The 13,419-nt window shown below is 37.8% G+C and overlaps 1 protein-coding gene across 4 annotated transcripts in view; it reads right to left on the reverse strand.

Annotated features, from left to right (window-relative positions):
• The window catches only part of CAB39 (calcium binding protein 39), a 41,429-nt gene that overhangs the window by 10,840 nt on the left and 17,170 nt on the right, over positions 1 to 13,419 (reverse strand). For 2 of the 4 annotated variants that reach the window (XM_051626479.1, XM_051626480.1), the window contains exons 2-3: positions 9,275 to 9,431; positions 2,264 to 2,428 (exon numbers count right to left, since the gene is read on the reverse strand). In XM_051626479.1, coding sequence (XP_051482439.1) covers positions 2,264 to 2,428; positions 9,275 to 9,388 — 279 coding nt within the window. In that variant the 5' untranslated portion in view covers positions 9,389 to 9,431. Of the gene's footprint in view, positions 1 to 2,263; positions 2,429 to 5,175; positions 5,294 to 9,274; positions 9,432 to 13,419 lie in introns of those variants that run through there. The other 2 variants (XM_051626482.1, XM_051626481.1) reach the window with 2 other exon arrangements.

Below are 13,419 nucleotides of genomic sequence, written 5' to 3' on the forward strand. Positions count from 1 at the left end.
ACGACTGCAAGAGGTGAGAGGGAGACTGTGCTAGCATTGTTTTCTGAGCAGAAGGATTCAGGCTCCCTTATGCAAAAGGTCTTTTTATTTTTTTGGTTGTTTTTTTTTGTGTTATTTGTTGTTTTTTTTTAATTAAAAATAAAAACAAGAACAAAAAAACAGTTCCACATGGGATACCACCTCTCCTACAGACACACTAGCGTGAATCAGCATGGAGATAACTAGTCAGGTTATAAGACTGGTAAGTAGATGGTTGTGTTGAGTTGACATCTTTATGTGGAAAACAAACTTCCTGTTAAGGAAATAATTTTAAACAGGCCTTTATATACAGCAAGGTCTGAACAAACAAGACATTTTCTTAATTAAAACACTACATGTTATATTTCTGGTTTCTACTTTGTACTTTTCTTGGTTTTTTTTTTTTCACCATACTGTTCAGATTCAAATAAATTTGAGACAGCTTAAAGAGTCAGAGTGAACAGTTCCTGCCTATTAATTAGCTCACTATTCCTGCTCTACAAGGAAACCTCCAGAAATGAGAGTGAAGTTCTTGACACACAAAAAATTATGCTTACTTCATTGCTGAATGACCTCAAGCTGTGGTGGGGCACCAGAAGGAATAAATTCTAGACCTACTCTTCAAGTTTAAGAGCCAACAGGAAATCAAGTTCCTATCTTCATCAGTAATGGAGAAATAATTTCCAATGCAGTAAACCCCCAGCCACAGGGATCTGGGATATCAAAGGCAACATCTGATTGACCTTGTAACAGCTGGGAAGCTACTGAAGATTTGGAGCACAGGTATGTTGACATTAATCCTAGGTAACAACAATAGCTGGACAATCTGCCAGATCCTATCCTTAAAAAGCAGACCTGGTCCAGCCTAGAAAGCAGTTTGAATGACCTGTTCTCTCTCCAGGGGGAACCGTCATACCCTTGTGTAACAAGGCAGAAGCAAGTCCACAAGCAGGAAACTACTTGCAATCTTTTCACGTCCCCTTAGAATAAAATGAATAGTTCTCCTTAATGAGAGTAAGCCTGTACAAATTGTTATCATTCTTCATTACCAGGAGATAATGAAGGTTTCCTCCACTAATAACGGGCTGAGTAAACACCAAGCTGATAAGAATCTAGAGGTCAGCAGAATCCAGATGACGTTTCACCGTTTCCTTTCTTCTGCAATTAAAGGCCATTTCATTTCAGCATTCCCTCCCAGCTTTCCCAGGTCTCCTTGCTTATTTAACAACTTGAATGTTTTATGTTTAGTATAAACAGTTGTGGGGGTAGGGAAAAAAAAAAAATACCACCAGAATGGCAATTAAACACATCAGAGGGAGCTATGGGTGGGGTGTAGAGGAGAGAAGAAAGAACAGGGAAGAAAGCCATTGTTTTTGGAATGTCACACTACAATAGGGCTTTAAACTGTTGTGCTTGCAACATCAACAACTTGTTTATGAACAGTATCATTTTTAGGCAACCTTAGGCGGGATGGTCTTTATGGTCAAGGCTGTGGAGTGAGATACATAGATTTTTGGCTCCTTTCCTAGACAATGGTTCTTGCCGGACCTCAGGGAAAACAGAAGAACCCAATTATAACTAAATAGGGTGATTTTTCACTATGGCACTGGGAAGCTAAATGATTCTGTATGACGTGCTGACAAATGCCAGATAGAGGTTTGTACAGAGGCATGTGTATATAATACCAATTAAGTACTGCTATTCTGAAGTAATCAACAAAACTTGTGTTTGTTCTTTTTTTTAATAAACAGAAAAAAGATGAGGAAAACAGAAAAAAGGTTGCATCACTTGTTTCTGAAGAGAGAGAGATACTGAACTGTTAGTTCTTCATAGCAGCCTTACCTTAAATATTTTAAAGTAATTTAATGTAATCAGATGAGAATATAGACTTGTCTTGTAGTATTATATTGTGTATTTACTGTGGCATTACTAAGTGATTAACCTTTCTGTGTATACAACAATTAAGAATGATTCCATAATTTTAACAGAACTGTAACATCAGGATTACAGGTTTATCTACTTCAATTTTGTGTAGTTTATGTGACGGTATTAATGGATTTCATGTTCTATATGATCTCAATTTTCTAGGTAGTTTGGAGCAATGAGTTCTCTTTCTAGTGGTTTTGTCCCACCCTGAAAAAAAAAGCTGAAGATTAAAAGTTGTCTTAACCAACTGAGGTTAACCAACTCAGATGTATTTATTTTAACATACACAATATAAGTAATGCCAAACTTATTCTCTTACCTCAAAATCAATTAGCTGCAAGTCGGCTACTAGGGTACTAAGGAGACCACTGTTGTATAGCTCTTGAGCAAGCTGTGCCACAGCTTCTGTCTGTGGTTCTTTTTCATTTGTGCCATACAAGATTTCTTTCATGGCAACAAGGTTTTTTGAGACCTCCTCAGTGGCCTAAAGAAAATAGGAAAAGAATACAGTTAGAGTACAATGTCATTTGTCTTTGTAACTGTGAACTCTATTATTCTTGTATTCTGTAAACTTCTATTAAGGGGAAAAAAAATAATCAGGAAATGACAACTTGTTAAAAAAACAATGGATAATATTTCTGCAAATAAGACTGTTATATGTTATTAAAAAAAAAAAAAAAGCAGAGGCAAAGACACACACAAGTTTTTTGACAAGTTACCAAAAGTAAAAAAAATCACTTCCTTTTTATTGCCTTTAAACTTCCCATTCAAAAATCCCCGAAAGAACAGCAGTGTGATAATATAAGAACCTGAAAAAAATTCCATTCTACAAAACAGAGGTACACACAGGATGAGATTGGAAAACATGACATGGAGACACCTGCCTGTTTATAGCAAAGTGCTCAGAGAGAGCAAATCCACCCCTCCCACGGGTTTTGCACTCATCAGATTTTCTCAAATACAAAGGCTCCCATTCCAGTCAGTGGGGACAAAATTTTTCCTTTCCAACTAACAATTCCTTGAAGAGAACCTCCTTTATTAACTCAGTATACAAAAAGAAACTGACAACTAGACCCAGAAAGAGATGCACTCAAAAAAATACAGCTAAGGTGCTTCTCATTTCAAGTCCATCTTAAGGAACACAGAGAGGTCTGACCTCTTGCCTAGGGAAGCCAGAGCAAGGAATTCCTGTGCTGCTGTGATGTGCTAAAGCAACATTTAGCAGCGGAAGCAGAGTTATCTCGTTCACTTCTGACTTTTAAAACAAAGCTACCTGGGAGAAAAAAAGAACTACTCCTTTCAATATATATGTTTATGTAGCGTGGGGACCAAATGCTGAAAGTTATCACAAGTAACTGGTTTAATTATATTGTATTAGCTCTTCACGTGCCTAACAAGTGTGAATGGCTTGTAAGTGAACTAATTTTTAGTAATTAGATAAGCCTGCCAACAAGCTATGGATACACTTTAATGTGAAGTATTTATGATTGGTAGCACAAGTAAAATTAAGTAAAAAAAAAATGATCACTTTTTGGCTACTGCCTGTCTTATAAGGGGTATGTAAAAAGACTTATTTGTGCATTTAGAGAGGCTTAAGACCAGCATGACCCATGCTCTATTCAAGTCAAAGCCATTTCAGCTTTGCTAGGTATGCAAGTAAAGATTCCATGACATTTAAGGAGGCTCCATATGATTTTTAGCTCCTCCAAATCTTTCCACTCTCTGCTGCCTCCCTCCCGTTACTAACTGCAGGCTCCTAGTCCCAGTTGTCTCCTCCTTAATTGAAATTCCAAAGGATTTTCTGTGCACTGTTAGCAAGACATCAAGAAACAGGTGCTTGATAAGACTGCTCATGACAGCTTCTGAAGACAAAATGAGAAAGCCAGCTCACCATATAGTAGTAGTATTACACCACACAACTGTTCTATTTCTTTAAAGTTTAGAAGAAATATCTCTTTACTAGGAAAAGAACAGGAACATCTGTCAAATGTAGAGATCTGAAGAACCGCCTTTGAAGCATGGATACCAAGAAAAGAGGAAGGAGCAACAGAGATTCTATTGCAGTTTGTCCATGCACGCTAATTTTGAAAGCAAGATGAAAGAGGAAGAAAGGCAGACATTCAAGAAGCTACCTATTTTAAGTAAGATGTTGGCAATACTGAGGGTATGTCTGAAATTAAGAAAAATGCCAGTGGAGAATTTTTCATACCAAAACCTCAGAGAACAAAATTATCTTCCCAAAATGTTAATAACCACAACTGAGGGCTCCCTCCCTAGCCACCACCCCAAGAAAGATGATAGTAATGGAAAAGCTTACAAAGCAGACAGAAAAAAAATACAGTGTTTCCAAGCACTGAGTGGGGTGGGGTTTTTTTGTTATTTTGTTGGCTTTTTTTCCTTAAAAAAGCCTCTGGCCTAGGGTGAACATAAAACTCAATAACTTCAAGAGACACCAGCAGTTAAATTTATTTCTCATGCTGTTCACAACTGTCAAGAACATCAGAATGTGCCTCACTTGAACTGGAACGAAACAGAGCTTTAGTGGGAAGTAATGGTTAGAGACACAGAAATACCGAACAGCTTATGTTGCAAGGTATCTCAGAGGGTCATCAGGGTCCAGCCACCTCAAGGAGAGCCAGCCTCAAAGTCCTACTGGACCCATAGTCAGCCATGCTCTGAACAGCTTTATAGACAGGCACTCTACAACCTCACCCAGAATTCACTATTTCCTTAAATGCTAAGCAGATCAAATATCAAGTACTTCATTTAGACTTGTACAACTCAAGTATTTACACTTGCCTTTACTTCCAGAATCAGTAGAAAAAGATAAAGAACACATGACGAGTCCTTATGTATTTCAGGTGAGCTCAGCAGGCTGTGGGTCTATGGCTATGGATTCTATCACATCAACAACTCAATTACATAAACTTCACTATTAATAAAAGCATCTATCAAAAAGGTAAACTAGCTATAATTTTGAGCCTGTATGTGGTGGATCTTTTCACTAGTCTAAAGCAGTATCTATCCTAAGTAACAAACACCATTTTGTAATTCTATTTAAATTTATTAGATTTCAAAATACTTACAAAACCCTACAATTCTCTAGATGTATTATTATCTACAGCAGTACCACTAGTTTATTTCAAAGGCCAAAAATTATAGCATTATTTTTCTGCAGACATCTAGCATTAACGAGCTAAGTTCAATTAGAAGAGAAGCTTATCTTCTCACCCATTACTTCCAGAAGAAGTCCCATCTGTACCTTTGGAGTAACAGCCCCATGAAGCAGCAAAGGCAGATTACTTAACCTTTAGCCTTCTTCCAACCACTAATTAATTGTACACACATGCACAACAAATTTTAAATGTTACTGCTTTGTAAATGACAGTGTTAACTCATTGAATGAAATCTGAGCTATGTCTATGGCAACATGACACGTTACACTCAGCTGAATCAAAATAGCATATTGCACTATCCCATAAAGGCAGCAGACTGTTCCTCATATTGAGCTGGGAACTTAATGAAGACAGACCGACCATGCCTGCAATAGTCAACCCCCATGGGTTAACAACACGGCTGAAACAATTATCCAAAAGCCAAAACCAGAGCTGTTAGGAGCAGGTTAACCCAAGGTCAGAGGGTAGGGAAGAACAAGTTTATTACATGAGTAAATATTTACCTTCACAACAGTAAACGCGTGCCACAAACCAAGTGAACTGGCAGCATAAAAATAAATGCTGATGCCAGCCAAAGAGGAGGAAGAGATACGAGTGAGAGACTAACTAATGGGCTAGATCAAGGGTAGGTCCGTTTTGTACAGAGCTTTCCTTCCCCTTCCCTTTAGCCCCTTTCTGAAAAGACACAAGTAATGGAAAACTAACAGCATATGTGATTAATACATCTTCAATTATCTACCATCGTCATTTCAAGTTTCCCTTCCAAAAACACTACAAGACAGCAAGCCATCCCCTCTATCCTAAAGGAAAGGCTGCAGCCAACAAGCCCCCGGTGCTGCAGCAACACCCCGGGCAGCTTTCACAGCCACTTCATACCACAAACCTAAAGAATGTTTCCAAATGACCTGGAGAAGAACCTGGTTATTTTTTCTCCAGTATTCATAGAGCTCAAAAAAAGGTAGATTAACATGCAACTAGAATTCACTTTTTTAATTTCAGATTTTAATTTATAAAATAAATTTTCCAGCATTACAGGGCAGAATGTTTCATAATTGAAGAAGACACCTTGTGACCACTACTGTTTTACATCTTCTGCTTGGAAAAATGTCTTCCATTTTGATTATAAACAACATACAGGAATACACACTGTCCAAGCTTTAAGAATCTTTTTTACCTCCTTTGCTTTTCCCCCCCTCTCACAAAAGAAAGGTTTTAAATTTCAATCTGAATACTGAAAAAACCTGAAGTATTCTGTTTAAGCATAATTTGCAAATTAATTTGGATTAATCTGGATAATTTAGATGGAAAATTATTTGTCTCATTTTCTTAGAAATCTGTATTTGCAAATGTTTTGGCCAATTATGCACAAGCTTCCTCTTCATAGTAGCAAACTAAACATTTCATAACAGCATTGTGCTGCCACCGTGCAGTGGGAACTATGGGGAAATATATATTAAAAATAAACCCACTGTGGTACTGCAGTAGAAATTTACTAGTTTGTCTCTGGAACCTCCAATTAAATTTTGAAAAACTCACTTCACTTCAACATGTGCCGATTTTTTTTTTAGTCAAATCAACATACATATTTCAAATTCCGTACGTTCAAGATTAAAGAAAATATGCTACTCTGTGTACTTAACAAAAAAGTAGTGTAGGATAAGAAGTATTGCCTGCACCCAAAGGAATGACTTTACCACAAATAGTACATCAACACTGAGTATGTACCATGCCTTGGAAGTTCATTGCTGTTATATGACAGCCTACAAAAGCACACCCCTGGATGAAACAGCAACAATAAAACAGAAATAATTGAGAGAGAAAGATTTCATACAAGTCTAATCACTAATAAAATGGAATGATAAAAAGCCCTGGCATTCGTCCCCCTTTTTCCTAAAGGGTCATAATTTCTGTGCTTTATGTCTAGTGAGTTTTTCTGTATTTCTTCCACTACTAGCCACAGAATTCAGCCTTTCAGCAGCACAGCATTCTTCACACAAGGAGGCTGGGAAGACACATTGCAGAAAGGACCATAGTAATGAAAGCAGCAGTGAAAGAAAAAAAAATGCCCAAATATTGAGACACAGGCTTGTAGAATTTTTTCTTCTTTTTTAATAATGGCTACTGCTCAGACCCATGACATCTTTAAACTTCAAAGTTACTCCTGTCATTTCTATAGACTGGACAGGAAGAGGGCACGAATTCAGGGTGTTTAATCAGAGCTGTACCCTCAGTGATGTGATGCCTGGTCCTTAAGATATTGAAGAACTTCTACCAAACCAGCAAACAACCTGAGAGCCTGAGATAAACTGCTACAACCACAGTCACCTGCGTGGAAGTCCTGGCTTGCCAATGACAACTATTTCCTGAAGAATGTCCGTAAGGAGATGTGGACACCGGTGTCGTGAATGTTCAAATTCATCCACTGGTCTCTTTCGTGACTAACGAGGATGACAGAGGCCAGCACTACCATACCCAGCCCAGTCTTGTGAAAGTCAGTATTTAACTGTCCTCACATTTAACCTAGTGAACATGGGTTGCCTTCTTTTCTCCTTCAAGCAGAATGTGCTGCTTTCTATATGACTCAGGATAAACTCCACAGGCTTAGCATATTGTTTCTAGACAGAGCAGCAGACTCACATAAATGAGGTCTTTAAAGAAGATGGAGGTAGAGAATTAAAGGCCAGCAAGAAGCAAATGGTACATAATAATCTTCAGCTGCAGCATCAGGAACACAGGCATGTGATACAGTGCACAGCTATGCACAAAGGAATGAAGCTGGTCTGTTCCCCATTAGGGGTCTAAGCAAAAAGAAAAAGATGACACGAAAGAGCACAGACTTTAAGATCAAGCCACATCTCCAGGAATTAATAATGAGGCTGAGATGAAGGAGGCAGAGCTATGTCTCATCACAGACTCTTCAGAACGCACCTACCCCATCTCTCCTGACAGATGACTTTATTAAAGAAAGAAAAGCAGCAGCAAATCAAGATCCTTCCAGCTTCCACACAGGCTTGCAAAACAATAGCTCAAGCAAGAGAAGAAAAACCATCAGGGAAAAATACTATAGTACACTGCAAGAGACCTGGAACATACCAGGTACTGGCACTGGGGCAGAAGATGCTGATTTTGAAGAGTATCAGGATGAAATCTGCAATTCAGTTAAGACCCAGATTCTTCTGCACTTCAAGTAACAGTGCCAAATCTAAGTGAACCTGTATGTAGAGAAACTGGCCACATTCTGCTTTAAAATGCTGGTGAAAATGAAAAAGATTGTGACTAACTCCTATACGTGACTCTGCAAAGATGCCAAAATGGCACAGAACACTTAAAACAATGTCAGGAGGGAATAAAAGACAAGTCTCACAGCCTGCTTCAAAAGCTGGTAGGCTGGGGAGGGAGATACTTTGCTTGTATTTTTTGTTTGATTTTGGGTTTTGTTTTGTTTTTTTAAAAAAGTATTGTAACCTATGCTCTTGTGCTGAGTTTGTAAGGAAAAACTCCATCTAAAGAGTAAATCCTCCTGCCATACAAGTCACTAGGTGGGGTGCAGCTGCACACAGGCTGAACCTGAAGGCAACTTTCAGTAAAGCCCTCAAGACTACTAGTAAATGACTGTAACAAGGTACAGATCCTGAAAGATAGCTCAGATTCTGAAGTAGCAAACCATCCCATCTCAAGGAAACTGCGCTAGGACAGGGACTTTTCATTTAAGGAAAGGCAAGGACAGGAGAAAGTATATCCTCTACTGACATCTATGGAGACACAAAGTTCCTCCATTTCAGTAACAGCCATACTCCTCTGCAAACATTTGCATGGACAAGCACAAACAGAAAAATTACTGCACACTAGTAAAGCCACTATTGTGGACACAAGTACCAGAACACTGCATGGCTGTGAGCTGCTTATTAAAGAATGCAACATCCTACAGTTCCAAGCCAAATTACTTTAAGTATCATATCAGCTGCCAGTGGCATAAAAATGCAAAGCCAACCAATACAAAACACCCTTGTTTAAAGGTATGTGGTACATAATACCTTGTCCTTTGTCAGAGTATAAAAGCTAAAATTAATTCCTAATTGATTCAGCTTCAACAGTTGTAAATTTCTTTTTGCCCTTTCAATTTCTGTTTAGCAATTGGAAATTCCCAACTGTACCTTTTCTGCCTTTTTGTCAGAGATATCTTGCTTTTCTAGAACTGCCATGCTCTCCTTCAGGTTCTTCACTATGTCTGCAGGAGACTTATGGGACTTGCCAAAGGGGAATGGCATGATTGCAAGCCACAGGGTCTTCCTTCTACAGCTCCTGCTTCACCTGGAAATGGAGAAGAAAAAAACCATGTCAGAAATAGAAACATGAAGTCAGTGTAATAACACACAGGAAGATCAAAGGAGTGTAGCAAAGGTATTTGTATGTAGAATAACCATCTCTGACAGCTTGCCACAAAAAACTTAAATGCTTCTGTTTGTGATTCTTTTAAAACACAAGATTCAAAATTCAAGAGCTCACAATAAGATTGCAATCTTATGCTACAGGAACAAACAAAAAAGTACATTAATTATATCCAAAGTCACATACTGTACAAATGCTACATATGGACAAGACTAACTAGGATAAATCATTCCAATTAATGCTATCAAGCAAAATGTCATCTTATATTAGGTCTTTTACACACAAGTGATCACGTCTCAGTCACTCTGCAATGGCTGTCCAGGTACATCTTTCACCCATATTCATTCCATAACAAATGCACAGTAGACCTCAAAGCCTGTGCCTTAGTGCAGGAACCACGAGCATGATGAGGCTACACACGTCAGCTTATTCCTGTGTCAAAGCACTTGTCTGTCTTGGCTTTTTTGTATCAATAAATACTACTGTAACTTCATATTGAAACACAGTCTCACCCCACACATTTAATGGGAAACAAAATACGTCACCAATAACAGGGACATAAATAAAGCTCTTTGGAATATTAACACCTGATATGCAGCTTTTCCAAAAAGATAAAACTCATCTTACTGGAGCAATTTTCCTTCCTTAAGAATATTTGGCTCTTGAATCAAATACATTTTCCATTTCTCTGTATATTTGCATATATATGCTTACACACACATTCACTTCTGTGTACAAAACAGGAAAGTATTACTAGTATAAATAAGTATACAAAATATTTTCTTACTAAACACATATAGCCCCATTTAAACAATAATAAAAGCTTCTTGCAAGTGAATTCCATAAAGTATACTTCTAGAACTCTAATCTAGACAGGAAAGAACAGGAAATCCTGCATTAAAAATGCTGACAGTGCTACTTATGCTAGACACAAAAGATAGCTAAAGCTGACCGAGCAGAGATTACATTGCCATTACAAAGAAAGGATATAACCCTGAAAGTTAGTAATTTCTATCTCCATACAACGCCTGTGAAGTCAGTAACAAGTCAACCATAACCAGTACATGGTAATGTTTCTTATCTAACACCATGCACTTTGATCCTTGATTAAAATACCAGCTCATTCACCATTAACTCTAAAATGTTAATCCTGATCTCATTCAATAATGTTTTGATCAGGGATTAAAAATACCAATTTTATGTTAATTTTGAGTCATTTTAAACACAAACTAGTTGTGTTAGCCCAAGGGCAACAGCTAAAGATGAAGAACGATAGAATTATAGAATCACAGAATGGCTGGGGTTGGAAGGGACCTTTAAGATCATCTAGTTCCAATCCCCTGCATGGGCAGGGACACCTTTCACTAGACATCAGTCACTCTTCCCTTGTCCCCCAAACAGAAGCACTCAGATCTTTACCCAAGAAAAATTTCCATAAACAGGTATTTCAGGTAACCAGCTATAGAGATCATACCTTCACTGTTCCATGCCTGCAACTGACCTAACACAGCTCATAAAAAGCCTAAGGTAGGTAGTTTTTCATCAGATTAATTTCAGACAAAAGTATCAGGATGAAGGTTGGAACAAAACCTTCCACCAGCCATTTCCATTCTTTAATTGATCACATGGACTTTCTCGTTTCTATTTTGCAGTGTAGTAGCTGTCTCACTAGAATAATCTTTCATTCATAATCTGCACAAACATGAGGTTGTAACACTGAAATTAAAAATGCAGAACTGGTACCCTAACGGATAAAAAGGTGCCCACAGGTCATTACTTAGGCAAGAGAATTCTACACCTCGACTGTCACATGTAGTGGAACAGAAAACTACCTTCAAGAAAAGCATGACTATTCATTGTTATTTAATGAAAATGTAACAGCATTCAAAACAACATTTAATGAAAATTACTGTAGTTTCACACCAGATTTTTCTTTTCTCTAGGAAAGAGACAAGTGTGAAAATACATAAAATTTCCCCACAACATAAATGACATACCTCGAGCATCACAGCAACATTTGAAATGTTCCCTTTATCTCTCCCTGTGATTACTACCCCTGCCAAATTAAGATGGGCCCTGAAAACAAAGCTGGATTCTTTCAAACATGCATGCCATCACTCATAATAACAGTATTTAACAACTACTCAGCATATTCATTCTGGAAGATTGCGATGCCCATGTAACAGAGCAGGACTGGCTCAAAAAGGAGCTAGTCTTAATTCCTTCAATGATGCCTTAAAACAGAGTAATATCCAGAAGGAATCAAAACACTTATTGGAGAGTATGAACAAATTATATGGAATCACAAAGATGGCACTACAGCAATATACAAAGAAAATTTAAAAAAAACAAGAAAATGTGTCTGCACGGTCATTTTCTGGATCACAACTACGTTACTTCTAAACTAAAAGACTGCATTACATACATAATATGCATAACATAAAGGAACACAAAGTAATTACAAAAAAATTGTCCTCATCGTGTACCAAATGTCTAGGTTAGCAAAACCTGATTCCTCCCCAGATAGTGCTCAATTTCTTCTTTAAATTACAGTCTATCTACCACTTTGACTTATTAAATTAAAACTTCCAGGTTCTGCACAAAACAGATACACCTACTGGCATACACAAGTCATACACAAGTTTTACTGTATGTATGAGCATATCTAAAAAAAAATAATCAATTAGTAACAAGTCACTAGCATATATTTATTCTAAACATTTTTCTCTATTCAGGTAAGTTTCTGTATGAATTTCTCATAAGCAAATTAGAAAAATGAGGAAAGACTGCCAACACTATTAAGGAGGAAATTTACATCACTGATTACTGAAGGTGACATTTTGCTTCAGGGTATTTCACTTATGTAAAACAAAAGAAATGCATTATTTCTGCTATTTCAATTTTATTAGGGGAAGAAATGCAATGGCACTGCCAAGTACATCATCTGGGGCCTCAAGACTGAAGAGCCCACCAACCATGAAGCAAAACTCTAGTAATAAAGAACCTGTGCCACATCCTGCCAAAAAAGGGTAGGGGCAGTGCTTTGTCCCTCAGAGCTTCATGCAGTGAGAACATAGACAAGCTGTTCCCTTTTCAGCCCAGCAAAACTACCCCAAGCAGCACTGTGCAAACAATAGACAATGACAACATCTGTGAGCGATCGGAAAGAACTGCAGCCACCCACATCTGCAGAATGAGAAAAAAAGGAAACATCATCAGATGACATTTTCTGTAAATAAGAACAGACTTTACATCACGTCAAATGATAACTGTTTAATATTTTAACATACTGATTGTGGCTTAAGAAAGGGGACATAGGAATCTTGAAGAGCTAAACTACAACACATACATGGACAGCTCTGGGCTCTGCTGGGCTGCTCAATTCCACCTGACCTTCCCAGACACCTCACTGCTTTTAGCCATTTGTTAAGAGACCATCATCGACATCACACAGAACTTAAGCTTTCTTAGGCATGTGTTTAATTTCACTTCTATTCAAGCATGCCAAAAATCACAAAATTGAAGGTCCTCAAAGCACTGGTGTCACGGCCACATTTAGAAACCTTAAATGGTGTTATAAATCCAAACGGACTGCCAAATACCAACATGGCATGCAGCCAAATACCCAGAGATTTCAGCACGAGTGACACAAAGTGACTGACACACACTCAGGCACCCTGGGACATTTGGGCTTTTGTGATATCAAGAGATAGTAGTCCCACTGTTTCACACAGTATATAATTTCCAACTCTGACAATGCAGCATGCATCCATACATAGTTTCCTTTATGTATATAAGGCTTTATATTTTTCATTCACTGCATTGACCATACAATCAATCAATGTCCAATTAAAAACTAATGTGTTTCATACATAAGATTGCATTTTTCATTCTGCAGGTAACATTTAAA

Source organism: Apus apus, chromosome 8, assembly GCF_020740795.1.
Source record: "Apus apus isolate bApuApu2 chromosome 8, bApuApu2.pri.cur, whole genome shotgun sequence".
NCBI lineage: Eukaryota > Metazoa > Chordata > Aves > Apodiformes > Apodidae > Apus > Apus apus.